At 42.4% G+C, this 16,268-nt stretch overlaps 1 protein-coding gene across 8 annotated transcripts in view; it reads right to left on the bottom strand.

The window, feature by feature from the left end:
- The window catches only part of LOC138800825 (sodium channel protein type 2 subunit alpha-like), a 118,768-nt gene that overhangs the window by 22,214 nt on the left and 80,286 nt on the right, over positions 1–16,268 (bottom strand). For all 8 annotated transcript variants that reach the window (XM_069982879.1, XM_069982877.1, XM_069982878.1 and 5 more), the window contains 3 exons: positions 7,157–7,280; positions 5,478–5,632; positions 2,513–2,686 (listed from right to left, as the gene is read on the bottom strand). In XM_069982879.1, coding sequence (XP_069838980.1) covers positions 2,513–2,686; positions 5,478–5,632; positions 7,157–7,280 — 453 coding nt within the window. The remainder of the gene's footprint in view (positions 1–2,512; positions 2,687–5,477; positions 5,633–7,156; positions 7,281–16,268) is intronic.

Here is a 16,268-nt window from a genome sequence, read left to right as displayed (position 1 = left end):
TTGAGCGGATGGCAGTCATTTAATGGCAAATATCGGATGTTGTTTTAAAATAACAGTAATTATTTGCCATTAAATGACAGCCATCCACTCAATTTCAACAGTGTGTGAACTTAGCCTTTCTGTGTTTTCAATCTACTTCTGGTTTTGGTTGCAAAAATACTGACCAAAATACTGAGCAAAAATACTGTGTGTGAACATAGCCTTAAAAATGATACAATAATGAGAAAAAAAAGACATCTATTTAATATTCATCAGGGGATTCGAACCAGCAAATGAACTGCTGGCAGGTCTCTAGCCAGGTGAGTTACCCCTAGACCACAGCTCCAACACATTAGGGAGAAGAGATTCTTTCAGACATAACCTTCCTACAGAGGACTGATCTGCAATCTGACAGCTGAGCGAGCAGGAGGCTGGGCAGCATTGATTATTCATGAAGAGGGAAGAGGATGTATGCCAAAGTGTGTCACGAACAACTGCTCTGTGACTCTTTAGTGCAGTAGGAGACATAAGATTGTACATAATCCGCTGCACGGAAAATTACCAAAAAGGCATCATGCTCACTGGAGGCTGCCAACTACAGCACATTGTCAACACCTTAGGTAGTGCCCGGGAGCTGACAGATTCCCTTTAATCCTTTTTGCTAGTTTTTCTGGTACATAAGATGAAGGAGTTTTACTATTTGGTTGGTTTGCTGCATTTTTCACTAAAAAATAAAGAAAGGCGTGAGCCTCATTTAAAAAACAATGAAGCTCATAAACACCCCCCAAGTTTAGTGTTCATATTACTTTTTAAAATAAAGTTCCCTCTCTTCTGACTTTTCACCAAAATTCAGGTACTAATTCCCATAGTTTTTTCACTTTACTGCTTTGCCTCCTGGTTTCCAAAATATAGGGGGTTTATTATTTAGTTAATTATTTGAAAATTTTCACAGAAGAGTCAGAAAGACGAGAATTTAAACGAGTGATGTAAAGGCTAGGCTTGTGGGGTGGGGGTATGAAGATTGGAAGCTTTTTAGGAGTCTAGCATTCACACCTCTTTTTGAAATAAAGTTTGTACCTAGAACAAGAAGGCATAGCAGGAAGGTACAATACAGTTGGAATATAACAAAATTCCTCACAAAAATCCTTTTTGTGACTGGACACAGTTTCTCTTTAAATGGTTTGTCAAGGGAGCAGAAGATGGCTACAGCCTTCTGTGCACCAGACTTGAAACTTTCCCCTCCCCCATCCCTTTTGAGACATTGGGGGCAGGGCTAAGTGGCAATCATCACAATATCAGAGATACTGTGCAGATATTTGACATCAATGAGGGTGTAGCTTTTCCCGCATCTTGTAAGGCTTTTTTCTGAGACATGGAATCTCAGGAAGTCAGCGAAGGGAGCAGAAGGCTTCAGCTGTTTTCTGCTCCCCGGACGAACCCTTTTAAATTTAAAGAAAACCCCTTTATGACTAATAGTGTGACCTTTGATTTAGAAAGTAAGAGAGAATAACTGCTGCAGTTAAAGTTTCAATAGCCATAGCAATAAAGAATAGTAGAAATTTGAATAAAAAAAAATTGCATTTCATAATTTAAAGGGGAACTCCAGTGACTTTGTTTTAAATCTACTGGTATGAGAAAGTTATATAGATTTGTAATTTAATTTAGTTCTATTTAAGAATCTCAAGTCTTCCAGTACTGCATGTTCTGACACAAGGTTTTGGAAGGTTTTCTATGGGGATTTGCTACTACTCTAGACAGTTCCTGACAGAGGTGGCAGCAGAGAGCACTGTGTCAGACTGTAAAGAATACACCACTTCCTGCAGGACAAACAGCAGCTGATACTCTAAGACCTGAGCGTTTTAAATAGAAGTAATGTGCAAATCTATATAACTTTCTTAAACCGCTGATTTGAAAGAAATTTCAAAGTACCCCTTTAAGTCACATAGTATCTGTCATACATCATAAAATGACATTTCTGGTTGAGAGTCAGCTGTACTCTGGTACCTGTTTATTGATCTGCAAGAGTGAGTGTTGGCTATTTAGGGCTAATGTAAAAAATGTATGAATAATAAGAAGAGAAAAAAAATCCAAAAATAAGCAGAGAAACTACAATTTCCAAATAAATAAGTATCTAGAACCTAAATCCCACGTGAGCAAAAATGTCTTATGTAAAATTTAGAAGTGTAAATAATGTTATTCCAACAATGTGTCATCATACATATCATCAATAACATACAAACACAAACTATGTCATATTCAAATGTCAATCTGTTCTAGGTGTATACAAATCAACAAATCAATTTAAAAGACATCAATAAAGTAAGTTTATAGATAGTATTAAATAAAATAATTCTATATATTTCAAATGATTTTAAACTTTTTTTTTTTTTTTTTTTTTTTTACAGATACTGTACATGACTAATCTTGACTAGGATTAATGTTACACATTTAATGCAATACTCCTTGAATTAACTTGGTTATAATATGGAGATAATAAGTCATTGGGTATAATTCTATAATATTAAATACCTACATCAACAATCAGGAAGTCCAGCCAGCACCAGGCATTGGTGAAATATTTTTGAAATCCATAGGCCACCCATTTCAGAAGCATCTCAAGGATAAAGATGTACGTGAACACTTTATCCGCATATTCCAGCATGGTCTTAATTGTTTTCCGCTGCTCAATATAAATGTCTTCAAAAGCCTAAAATGTATAGAGTGCTATTAAATTTATGTAAGATCCAAGAGGCTCAGGAAGTAATCCACAAGCAGTAGAAAAATGGAGGTGCTAAGGAGCTAATCAGTATGGCAGGATCAGTATGGGACCATATATAACACTTTAGTGCAAGGACAACGCATTTCGAGGGGTCTCCCTCTTCGTTAAAGAGAATGTACCACTAGGTTTATCTCTTTATGTTTTTTAACAGACCGATGCCAGCGCGGGGATGTCGGTGGAGCAGTTCTTTTTTCGACCCTCCGCACGATTCCCTCACTTGGTGCTGAGCACCTTTCCGGCATGCAGCATTGGGAGCTTGCCCGCCGGCACATAGTGTGATGAAACATCCTCCCCTCTGTGACGCAGCTCTATTAGAATCAATGGTGTGGTGTCACAGAGGGGAGGGATTTCGCCAAACTGGGGCCGGCGGGCCTGCACACAGTGCTCTGTGCTGGGACAGTGCTCGGAAATAGACTGGCACTGTGCACGGGAAACAGGACCAGGGCATCCCCGCACCGGGAGCTGGTCTGTTAATGTAAAAAAACACAATACAATGTACCTAGTGGTACATTCGCTTTAAATTCATTTAAGTGGTATATTCTACTTTTGATAGGCATGAAAGTAATTGAAAGTAATGGTGCATTTACACAGACAGATTTATCAGACAGATTCTTGAAGCCAAAGCCAGGAATGGATTTGAAAATAGGAAAATATTTTTCTAAGCCTGGACAACCCCTTAGAGGAACGACCCCCATAGAGGAAATCTGAGCATTAGCTTCAGTGAATGACAATAGGGCTAATCCTTATACAGATTCCTAACAGTTCATACAGCACATCTCTGGCACTTCTGCTGTAGAAATGAGAGAGGACAGAGGTTTGGGTTTGTACGAACCCGAACCACTGGCATTTGAATCCCGCTGTCTTCCCGTTCCGTGGGGAAGGCTTTACTCCTGTTTTCCAGGCGGGACTCGGGCTGTCTACACCTTCCGCACGTAATGGAAAGACAGCAGGATTAAAATGTTGATGGTTCAGGTTTGTACAAACCCGAACCTCGGTTCGGCTCGCTTATCTCTAGCAGAAATCCAAGGGCCATGTCGATTTTGACCCAACATTTGTACATAAATTTACTTACTTTAGTGTCAATAATCTAGAGTTCTTCCAGTGAGCAACTGAGGCCTGTGCTGACCATGACCAATAAGATGTACTGGCACAAGCCATTTGTCATACTGCATAGAGAATATTATAGCTTTCACTCAAAACTACAGTATTTTATAGGCTGCCTGGTTATGCCCATGCTTCTCAGTGGTCAGGAGGTCATGGACAGCACAGGCATCAGCCATAAAACATTGAAGGAGATAATAAAAAAGATAGAATATAGACAGCAGAGGTATTATATCATCCTAGTTATATGCACCCAGCCTTAAAAAGTTTGTATAGGAGTCAGAATATGGCTTATTTTTATAAACAGCACCACTCCTGTCCCCAGGTTGTGTCTAATATTGCAGTATTGCAACAATACTTTTCTCAATCAACAGATGAGTGTTGCCCTGATTCTGGCAAAAAGCAGCCATGTTGTATTTTTTTTTTTACTCTGGACAATCCCTGGACAAGGGGTTTCCAGGACTTAAAGCATACCTGTCATTATGTACGCTGACACAAAGTTTGGGTATACATGGATACAACCACGCCAGGTCGGTTCTGTGCACAAGCCTTATTGGATCAGAATCGGGCTCATAGTTGTAACCATGAATACCCGTACTACTGGCCACAGAATAGATTTCATGTCGATCAGGGCAACATGCATTATGACTAGGGATGGTCCGAACCCGCCCGAACGCTCGGCAGCAGATTCACGCTGTCTGCCCGCTCCGTGCAGCGGGCGGATACAGCGGGAGGACCGCCTGGAAAACTGGGATACAGCCTATGGCTATGGCTGTATCCCAGTTTTCCAGACGGTCCTCCCACTGGATCCGCCCGCTTCACGGAGCGGGCAGACAGCGGGAATCATTACCGAGGGTTCGGGTTCATACGAACCCAAACAGAACTCGCTTTGTACCATCCCTAACTATGACAGCTATGCTTTAATTACTAGGGCCTATCCTTAGAAGGGGCCATCAATGGCAGGGTCCTTCTAACTGGCTGTCAGACCAACATTGATCTGATACTGAAGCGTTAGATTACTTCTTTCATCCTCCCCCTCCCCTGGCACTTTGGCAAAAAATCCCCCTGCCCGAAATTCTCCATTTCAGGTATAACAATTTGGCTATTTTGACTCAGGCTAGAATCGCACAAGTAAAATAAGAGCAAAATACATCCACAAAAGAAAAAAATGTTATATAATAATGGGCTACATTACATTCTATTAAAAAATGTCTGTGCGTACATTATAAAAAAACAAAAACAAAAAAACGTGTTTTTTTTTAATAGACCTTAATGTACCAAATTGTTAGATAAGCAAAACAATGTTTATTCCCCTTATTTTACTGCTTTTATTTTACCATATGTGAACCGGACCTTATAGTTAATAATTAAAGAGAACCTGCCAAGGCATTTTATACCTCCAAACCAAATAACTTACATAAAGCATGTGCTGTGATCCAAATGCTTCAAGTAATAGAAGAACAAAGAACAGATATAAGTCATACTTAGAAGCATAATCCCCTATAGTATAAGACAGTGGAGGTTTGGGATTGTAAAATGTTTCTGACAGGTTAACTTTAATGCGGTACAATCATCCATGTAGAATGAAACCATAAGAGAGCAGGATGTAGGCACTTACCAGAGCCCCGCTGCTAAGTAAAATCATGAAGATAATGAAAGTCTCAAACCAGTTGTGCTCAACAATTCGGAAACACGTTTTCCTGAGGTTCCACCATTGCTTTCCTCTCCCTTCTAATGTACTGACATCACAACATGGGAACTTCCGTATACACCCTGCAATCACAAAGAGACAATTAACATCTATTATTTATGTATCTATCTACAGTATCTTTCTATCTATCAATCAATCAATCAATCAATTATCTATCTATCTATCTATCTATCTATCTATCTATTTATTATCTATCTATCATCTATCTATCTATCTATCTATCTATCTATCTATCTATCTATCTCCTATCTATCTATCTATCTATCTATCTATCTATCTATCTCCTATCTATCTATCTCCTAAAGCGCCTGGCAAAGTCTTAGGTGTGCCAACATACATATGCACATACTGGCACAGTTCCTATAATTCAATTGCTTTTAAAGGCCCATAAGTGCTCATTTTCCCCTAATGTATATATGTATTTTCTGAAACAGCACACCACTCTTTTAAGTACCAAAAATGCACATATTCATTCTGGAAATTACCCAAATGTAGTCACTAGATGACTTCGTCCAGGTCATGGTGTCAATGCCGGTACAAACAGCTATACACTGACATCCCAGTTTGACTGGTTGCTTAAGTGGAATGTACTGCATAATGGTAATGTGAATTGGGCCTAATTTTGCCAAGAATTTTACTATGTCTAGGTAGATATTAGGAGATTCTAATAAACTAAAGCAGCTGGTTAGGGCTTAAAGTGTACTTGAGACCTTCGGACATGTCAAAGGTTTTGATGTATGATGGACTGGGTGTTTAGTACTCCATCAATCACTAGAACAAAGCGCAGGAAGATTACAGCTAACAGGAATGGTCCCATAGACTTTCTATAGAAGCCTTCTCAGTCACGTGGACAGAGCTGTCTCAGTGCTGAAACCCAGCACTTTATGAGACAACCCTTTAAGCGATCCTATCACTCATAGGTCAGTTACAGAAGCTGAACAGTTGGACCAACAGCGCGCGTCGCTCTCCGCTCTAAGACATGTCAATTCTTTGCGGGGAGAGCAGCAGGAGCAGAAGCACGTGAGCCCTCCCATAGAGATACTGTGGGACACTGAGGCAGACGGGATTCCGCGACGGAGAACTCTGCTGCAGAATTCCACCGATTTTACAGTGCACTCCACCAGGCTTTACGTTGGCTTTAGATCAGAAAGCTTTGACAGGTTGTAGATGTAAACCACAATGGAAGGGCCAAACGTGGTATGAGTGTAGCCTTAAACTTTAAGGACCCTTAGTATTCTTACTATATTTTAATGCACAGGTTTTCCTCCAAAATAAAAACTAAATACATAATGCAATCTGTTAATATAAGTCTTATACATGTTAATACCGTGAATTAAAGAATGCTCAATCTTTATAATTTCTTTTGCGGCATTCAGTGGTTTTCCTTATGTTGTAATTGTTTTCATGGTATCTCGGGGAGAAATGTATTAAACACATGGAGCGGGATTATTATAGTTCTTTAATATACCTATTGAAATTGTAAGCAGCTAATTGGAAGATTAATGTTATGTACTGTGAGTAATTGCATAGAAAATGACAGAAGTGAAAACACACAGGACAATATTGTCACAGCTTGGTCAAAATACCTTCTGTAAAGCAAGCCTCTGGTTCCATGATTTCCTCTGCTTCTACTAAAGCCACGGGTTCTCCTTCGCCTGCTGGTCTTATATCAACAGTGCTGCCTTCTGATGAACTTGATAGGGTCAATTTCTGCAAAGTAAGGGATTACCAGTTGCCGTTATCAAATAAAGCAAACATATATTTCTCCTTAGGGTAGCTTCACACGTACCGTATCGCTGCGTTTTTATCGCTGCGTTTTTAACGATGCGTTTTTGGTGCGATTTTTACATGCGCGTTTTGATTTTCACATGAAAATCATGTGAAAATCAAAACGCACATGTAAAAATTGCACCAAAAACGCAGCAATAAAAACGCAGCGTTAAAAATGCAGCGATACGGTACGTGTGAAGGCACCCTTAAAGTGTAACTAACTGTAATATACCAACTGATAACTCAAAACGCAAGTTGAACAGCCAACTCTCAAGTTGTCATCTTGACTAACAGTCCCGGGCTGCCATCTCTGGCCTGCATAACATTGTGGCGGTGTGATCATGTTTTCAGAAGATCTGCTTAATTATGAATTTGTAAAAATCCTCACAGCAGAATAGAATAAGGGCCCTATTCCACCAGACGATTATCGTTCAGATTATCGTTAAATCGTTCAAATCTAAACGATAATCGTTCGGTTGAAATGCAGTTAACGATTAACGACCGAACGAGAAATCGTTGATCGCTTTATAAGACCTGGACCTATTTTTATCGTTGCTCGTTCGCAAATCATTCGCATTGAATAAGACATCGTTGTTCGCAATAGATACGAACGTAATAGAGAATAAATAGCGAAGAAAAACTATCGCAATTACGATCATAAGTAACGATTATCGTTCCATGAAAATGACTGAACGTTTTCAGGTCTTTCACAATAGCGGTCGTTTGAGATCGTTAATCGTTACGATTATGCAAACGATAATCGTCCGGTGGAATAGGGCCCTAAACGTGCACTACAGACTGATTAATCCATCTTGGTACTGGTCGAAAATTTCTGTCACTTTATCGTAAGCAAGCTTCAAATAGACAATGAATAGCCGTTTGCTTAGAATACACGGGGTATAAGTCACAGACTACGCAGTGCCAAAGTAGTTTGAACTCTCTATAGAGTCCTTTTATTCTGGAGACCAATAGTGTTCTAAAACCATAGATTCCTCACATTTGTTACATGTTCAGACCAGTTGGGGTCTTAGTGCTGAGACACTCTCCAATCAATAGATCAAGCGACTTTCAAATTGCTTGATCAAGCTGATTGCAGGGGATTACAGTGGTCCCTCAACATACGATATTAATTGGTTCATGGACGACCATTGTATGTTGAAACCATTTTATGTTGAGACCAAAATTCTATGGAAAAGTGGCCCAGGTACAGAGCAGTACAGGACATGTAGTATCACACTATACTCAGAGAATCACTACCAGACAGCCAACCAGTGCAGGCATTTCACTAATACTGGCCAGTTTTATTGGTTGACCATCTAGTTATTTACATGTTCCGCAGATCCTGACTGTCTGTAGCATTGTATGTTGAGTCTGGTCTCAAGTTACGATGGTCCAGAAAGGAACATTGTGTGTTGAAAATATTGTATCTTGAGGCCATTGTAAGTTGAGGGATCACTGTATAAGGGCCCTATAACACGGAGCGATTATCGCTCTGTGTAATAGAGACAATGATCAGCCGATGACAACAATCATCAGCTGATCGTGTCTTTAGATCTGGACCTAAAATCATCGGCCACTGACCACACATTGCTACGTGTTATAGCAACAGCTTATGATTGGATAAACTGTAATACATTACTTTCCACGCTCCTGAACTTCTCCTGTCCTCTGCTCTCAGTGCCGGTGCGTTGGAGAAGTAATGTATTATGGATTAGGGCAGGGGCTGCATGCTCAATGCTAACAATGTCAGCCCTTACATTATTGATTGGGCCACCATTGTCCCGTCTAATAGAGGCCCTAAATCTATGAAGCCTGACTCCTGCAATCAGTCAGACTGGACAGTGAGCTGGGGAGGTAAGTGTGCTTTTCCCAGTTTTATCTACCAGCACTGAGACCTCCACCGATCGGGACTTCTAACTTGTCTGTAAGACATTTTAAAAGTTAATTTAAATGATAGGAACACTTAAAATATACAGCCCAGAAGGCACCCATAGATTACACAGTTTTCCAGTTATAGTGCTGATAACCTTATAATAAACCATTGCTATTTGATCTGTAGGGGTCTGATTATCAGCCGTCATTCTCTATGGGTGTCGGACTCATCTCAGCAGCGCGCACTCCGGGCTTCAGACAGGGATATCTCTGTCCTGGGACCGGCTCCAGGAATGGGACTTGGCGAGATGGGGTAAGAATACGGGGCTCTAGCGGGGGTCTGGCGGCCTTCACGCCGGCACGGGGGTGACAGGTTCCCTTTAATTCTGGTAACACTCATTATTCTGAAGGGGAAGGAAACCAATACTGTTAAAAACTTATGTGACCAGAACCTTACTTCTGTTGATTTTAACTATAACTTTAATTAAAACAAGACAATATATGAAAAAAAAAAGTCAACCCTTAGGCTATGTTCACACTACGTAAAACTACGGCCGTAGTTCTGCGTCGAGAACTACGGCCGTAGTTTTACGTAGTGTGAACATAGCCTAAGGGTTGACGTTTTTTTTTCACGTCTGTTACGTAGTGTGAACATAGCCTTAAAGTGTAACCCTTGTAAGGAAGATTTATTTTATTAGCACAAGTTGCCCATAATAGCACAGGTTGAATAATATACATAGACTATAGGAAAAAGGAAAGTAACCTAAACTGTAGCAACCAATGCCAAGCAAATGCTGCCGAAGCAAATAGGATAGAACAACGGATAAAAACTTTTAACACGTCTCTCGTTTCTAACTACAGGAACTCTTTAAACTTTGCACAGAAGTTTTGTCATGAGGTCACCACAGTAGCTGAGGACGTTGGCTTGTAAGCCCTGGTAACGCAGCACAGCAGTCTCAGTAGTTTTCTATATTTATTTTATGTATCATATTTAACCATTCCTTTCTTTTTAGATGACTCTGCTTTATAGAGAATGCTTGAACATTCTAATTCTGGCAGACAGCTGGCGCGTCTTCCGTTCTCTGACTCTTCAGTGATCAGAGATTAACTTGTGTAGGGTAATGTTGGGTTTTCATTTCTGTCTATATTTCTTCCTATATCCCCTGCCTGTGTGTGAAGACATATTTCTAAGAAGCAGGCAGCCACCAAACATTCACAGATGTCTATGTCTTCTCTTGAAATCTTAAGGTGCACATACATTGTCAATAACTACTGACCAAACGTATGTTCGGGTTGACAATTATCTCACACAGCTTTCCCATAAACATGGCCACAGGTTCATGTGTTCCTTATGGGGAGGGGTAATCTACAGCCGGCCTATCCTACAGCCATGACACCTGACCCTTCTCTCATACACCTTATATTGTTGTCCAATTGCACAGCCCGAAATGTAAACGAGTGCCGATCTGCTAGATCAGCGCTCATTTACTGGGCCTACTACACGGCCCGATAATCATTTAACAAGGGCTGCATGTACATCTTTACCGATGTCCTTGCAGCCCTTGCTTAAACTGCGTGCATTACCTATCCATGGTCCAGGGCTCCCCCTGGGCTCTGCTTCTCCCCGGGTCCCACGCGCTGCAGCTTCAGAGCGGCCTGTCTTAGCTGACAGGCTGCTCAGCCAATCACTGGCCACGGCAGTGATCAAAATTTTTCTGTAACACGAATATGATTTTAATAATCAAAAAAAATGGCTTTTGGAAGGTGAGGAGGAACATTGCATCAATTTGACCCGGACATCTGGGCATCAAAGGGCTCTGTCTTGAAGGGGTTAAAAAATACCTGTACTTTACAGAACCTTAGACCTGACTCTAATATTTGTGCCCTATATTTCTGACCCAATAATCAGACCATATTATTCAAATTCCGATATCAGACTATACCCCGGATCTGAGTTGATTCACCACAACCCAAAATTTGGACCTTAGATCTGACTTGTTTTGGCAACTTATGCTGCAATGTTATTGGCAGACATGGACAGTCAGCTACAGCAAGACAAGAAAGAATCTGGCTAGCATGTTTCACAAATCTCAAGTGCCCCACATAATCTTAAAAGAGGCAGCTAAGATAATCAGCCTTGGTCAGATGTGCACCTGTTCCGATCCCTTATGCCAGGATGTTGTTGTTTTCCGGCACCAATGGAAATGATCCAGCCTGGCATCACGCTTCCTGTATTTTTCGTAAAGTTTCCTCTATGAGTTTAGAAACCATTTTCCCTTAAAGGGGTACTCCAGCAAAAATCTTTTTCTCTTTAAACTGTTTTTTATTAAGCTTCAGATACATCAAAGCATTTGTCCAAGTTATCAAACAGAACAAAAGGCACAGTAGGTACAGTGAAATACAAATTGACAAAACAGTAACTCGGGTCTGCCGACAGGATGATTAGCAAAGAAACTACCAGTTTCTCAGGTAGAAGGTATTCACACTTAATCAGGCCAGTTCTCCTGCCTTAAAGATGACAAATTGGTGCAAGCTGGATAAGTGGCGATATAAAGGTCCGTCTGGGTGAATAGGCCTGCGAAAATTCTGGTAACCAGCCGAAGCTCTATTTTCTTTCATTGAACGTAACAGAACAAAAAGGAAAAACAGGGAGGGGAGGGGGAGGGGGGGGGGGGGGGGTCGTGCCCGCGGGTCTCCGTGCATCTCCGTGCGCTCCAGGTGATGCCCAAGAATAAGAGAAAGACTTGTCCATGTGTGTAGTTTCGTCCCACAGTGTTGTTTTATTAGATTGGCGGGTCATTTGTGACTTGTCTTGTAAGATACCACGTGGTGTCCTGGAATGTGTGTTTAATTCTATTTTGAATACGGGGGGGAAGTGTGGGAATAAAAGTTTCCCAAACAGTGAAGAATTTTCCTACTCTGCGTTCCTTAAGAATGGAGGCCTCCACCCAGTCCATTTTGAATAAGAACAATAGTTTGTCTAGGAAAAGCCGGCGTGAGGGAGGATGGGGAGATTTCCAAACCTGTAGGATGGCCTTGCGTGCAGCAGCAGCTAAATAATGCAGAAGCCGTCTTGCCCCCCAGTCACATTTATATTTAGTAGGGTCCGTCCAGCCAAAAATCCCCCATAGGGCCTCAAAGGGTACAAAGGTTACCAGATATGACCTTGCGAATCTCTCCAACACCCTCCAGAAGGGTTGAATTACTGAACAGTGCCATAGGCAATGAGCTATATCCGCTCCAGAGTACCCACATTTGAAACAGGTGTCTGATTGCAGAATGCCCATCTTGAAACCCCTAGTGGGAGAAATATAGGTTCTGTGAAAGATCCGCAAGGTCATCTCCATATAACGCGCCGAGGGGAGAGTCTTTATTGAATATTCCAAAATGGATAGCAGGTCAGGGGTGTCTAGGTTCATGTTAGCTTGTGTCCAACGGGCTAGGCCAGTGGTCACTGTACGGTAGTCTATCGTAGGGGCAAAATAGCGATAGGCAAGAGATATTTGGTGCCTAGTGGAAGTGGAAAGACGCAAGGCCTTGTGGAAGGTGGCATCCCACTCAGTGAGTGACAGGGTACGAATATACTTATTGATATAACTTCGAGCTTGTAGATAGGCAAAAAATGGGAAATAAAGTGTAGGGTAATTGTCTTTTAGGGTTTGTAAATCTAGGGGCTGTTTGGTGGTAGTATCTACGAAATGTATGAGTAGGCGAAGACCCCCCGCGTGCCATGTAGCGAAGACACGGTCAGGACATCCATTCTGGAAGTTCAGATTTCCCACTAGGGAGGTAAATAGGGAGGAGTAGGGATCAAGACCCGCGCTTTTGCGTATTCTATTCCACGCCTTCCACGTCGAGATGAGAAGTGGGTTATCTTTTGTCCATGAGGGTAGGGAAGAGTAGGGGGTGTGTAGTAGATTGGGTAGGGATAATGTGGAGGCCAATTGGCAGTCCAGTTTCGTGTCCGTGTGTATGTCAGTATGATGGATCCAGTCCCGCACAACTCGGAACTGGGCCGCTAAATTTAGGGAGCGGATGTCTGGAAAATTGAGGCCGCCATGTTGTTTGGTCTGCTGGAGGATTTTAAAGGAGATTTTGGATTTTTTACCGTCCCAAATAAAGGATCTATAGAGATAATTAATTTTCCGCTCATATTTCGGGCGCAGATAGATCGGTAGCGTCTGTAGAAGATACAGGAGTTTAGGCACCTCGACCATTTTTAAGAGGCTAGCACGGCCCATGAACGTCATAGGGAGACGCTTCCATAGCGTGAGAGAATGTTCTAGAGATCTGATGTATTTGTCAATATTAGAACAGTACAGTTTAGCTGGTGATTTGGTGATCCCAATACCCAGATATTTTATTTGAGAAGTGTTCCAATGAATCGGTATGGACGTTGACCACAAGGGCCGGCTTGGACCTTTAGGCTGGGTTCACACTATGTATATTTGAGGCTGTATTTGTGAGGCTGTATAGCAACCAAAACCAGGAGTGGATTGAAAACACAGAAAGGCTCTGTTCACATAATGTTGTAATTGAGTGGATGGCCATCATTTAATGGCAAATATTTGCTGTTATTTTAAAACAACGGCTGTGGTATTGAAATAATGGCCGTTATTTACTGTTATATGGCGGCCATCCACTCAATTTCAACATTGTGTGAACAGATCCTTTCTGTGTTTTCAATCCACTCCTGGTTTTGGTTGCTATGAGGACCTGACATGAGGACCAAATACAGCCTCAAATATACATAGTGTGAACCCAGCCCCCAGGAGTAACGCCTCGCATTTGGTCAGATTAAGGGTGAAACCCAAGAGGGCTCCCCTAGCCTGAATGTCCTCCAACACCAGAGGAAGTGTGAGTCTTGGGGACGACAAGGCCAATAAGAGATCATCAGCGAATGCCATGACCCGGAGATCGGAATCACCAATTGTAACACCAGGGTATATCGGGGAGTTTTCAATGTGACGTAGGAGGGGATCTATGGAAATATTAAAGAGGAGGGGGGAGAGGGGGCACCCCTGCCGCGTCCCACAGAAAAAGTCTATGAGTGGGGTGTTTTTGCCGTTTATGGTGAGGGCTGTCGCTGCCTGGCTATTAATATGTTGCAGGAAAGAGAGGAAAGTATGGCCAAAGTTACGCTCGGAGAGGGTGACGTAAAGAAACGGCCAGGAGACCTTATCAAAGGCCTTCTCCGCATCCAGACTAAGTAGCATAGTGGGTGGAGCGTTTTTGTTTAAGGCGTGTACTGTGATCGCCACCGCTCTCCGAACGTTCCTGACCGAGTGTCTATTTAGGAGAAAGCCTTGTTGGTTAAGGGAAAGAAGGGAAGGCAGAAAGGATTGAAGGCGCGATGCCAATAATTTTGTGAGTATTTTGTAGTCCTGGTTGAGGAGGGCTATCGGGCGATAAGACTGGGGGAGGGTCGGGTCTTTATGGGGCTTGAGCAGTAGGATTGTTCGGGAGTGAGCAAAATCGTTTAGTGGGGCACCCTCTTTATAAATAAGGTTAAGGAGTCGGGTGAGATATGGGGTGATTTCTGGGGCAAGTAATTTGTAGTATTCCCCTGAAAAGCCGTCCGGGCCCGGTGTTTTGTTATTTGAGAGAGATTGTATGGTGCGCATGACTTCTTGTTCGGTGATGTCAGCCTCGAGGGTCTCTTTGTGGTCAGCTGACAGGTTAGGCAGATGAAGGGAGTCCAAAAAGGAGTGTATGGTAGTTTGATCAGAGGGTTCGGCTCTATATAACTGCTCATAATAGTCAGTGAGGATTTTTTCAATCTGCTCGAGGTCATGTGTGAGGGCATGTGAGTGAGGATCACGTAAGGAAAGGAATGAGTGTCTGGTAATTGGGGGGCGAGTCAGTTTTGCAAGGAGTGGACCTATCCTATTTCCCCACCTGTAGTATTTGTTTTGGACGGCAGTGACCTGCCAGCCAGCATGGGCTTGTATAAAAGTATCTAAAAGAGATTTCGCTGTCTCCAATGCTTGTTTGGTCTCAGTGGAAGGTTGATCGGAGTGCGCTAGTTGAGCGTTTCTAAGATCTGTATGCAATTGTTGGAATTGGGAGGAATATTTGCGTTTTTGGAAGCGGACATAGCTAATGATATGGCCCCGCATAACTGCCTTGGAAGACGCCCAGATAAGTGGCCCATTCTCTACATGTTCGATATTATCGTCGATGTAGTTGGCCCAATGAGTTTTTAAGTAGGCTTGAAAGTCCGTAGAAGATGCCAGGTAGTTTGGAAATTTCCAAATTCTGGTTTTTTGGATAGTAGGGGCTAGTTCCATAGACAGAGACACAGGGGCATGGTCCGAGATAAGGATGGGATGGATGGATGGGTCCGATGTTAAAGTGAAGAGGGAGGAATGGAGTAAGATAAAATCTATTCGAGAGAATGTGTCGTGTACATGAGAATGATAAGTATATTCCCTAGCGGACGGATAGTGCAATCTCCATGGGTCACAGACGTCCAGTTGTGCGAGAAGGGCCAGAAGAGTAGGCGTGGGGGGGGCGAGACGTTCTCGTTGGCCAGATTTGTCTAGGGAGGGTTGGAGGGGGGAGTTGAGGTCCCCTGCAAGGATAAGTGGCCGGAGGGTCCTGGTGAGCAAGAAGTTAAGAAGAGAGGAATAGAAGTTATGGTTCGGGGTGGGAGGGGCATAAACGTTTAAGAGGGTATAAGGTTTATGTGCTATATGGACATCGATACATAGAAAGTGTCCCTCAGGGTCTGCATAATGATCGTCTATCGTGTATGGGAGTCTTTTGCTAAATAGGACGGCAACGCCTCTGCGTTTTGAGGTGAAGGAGGCTTCAAGGTACTCCGCCAGCCATGGAGCTTTAAGTGTAGGGTGGTCATCTTGTTTCCAGTGTGTCTCTTGTAAAAATGCAATGTCCGCCTGTAGGCGCTTTAGGTGGGTCAGGACTTTGGTTCTCTTAATGGGGGTGTTAAGTCCCGCTACATTCCAAGAGATTATGTTGAAATGAGTGGGAGTGTTGTATGTGTGGGCGTCAGGTGTAAGGTGGGTACTCATCCTATTCCGCTGGGGTCCTGGC

Source organism: Dendropsophus ebraccatus, chromosome 9, assembly GCF_027789765.1.
Source record: "Dendropsophus ebraccatus isolate aDenEbr1 chromosome 9, aDenEbr1.pat, whole genome shotgun sequence".
NCBI lineage: Eukaryota > Metazoa > Chordata > Amphibia > Anura > Hylidae > Dendropsophus > Dendropsophus ebraccatus.
The sequence above is the reverse complement of the archived record's forward strand: the minus strand, read 5'-3'. Positions and strand labels throughout refer to the sequence as shown.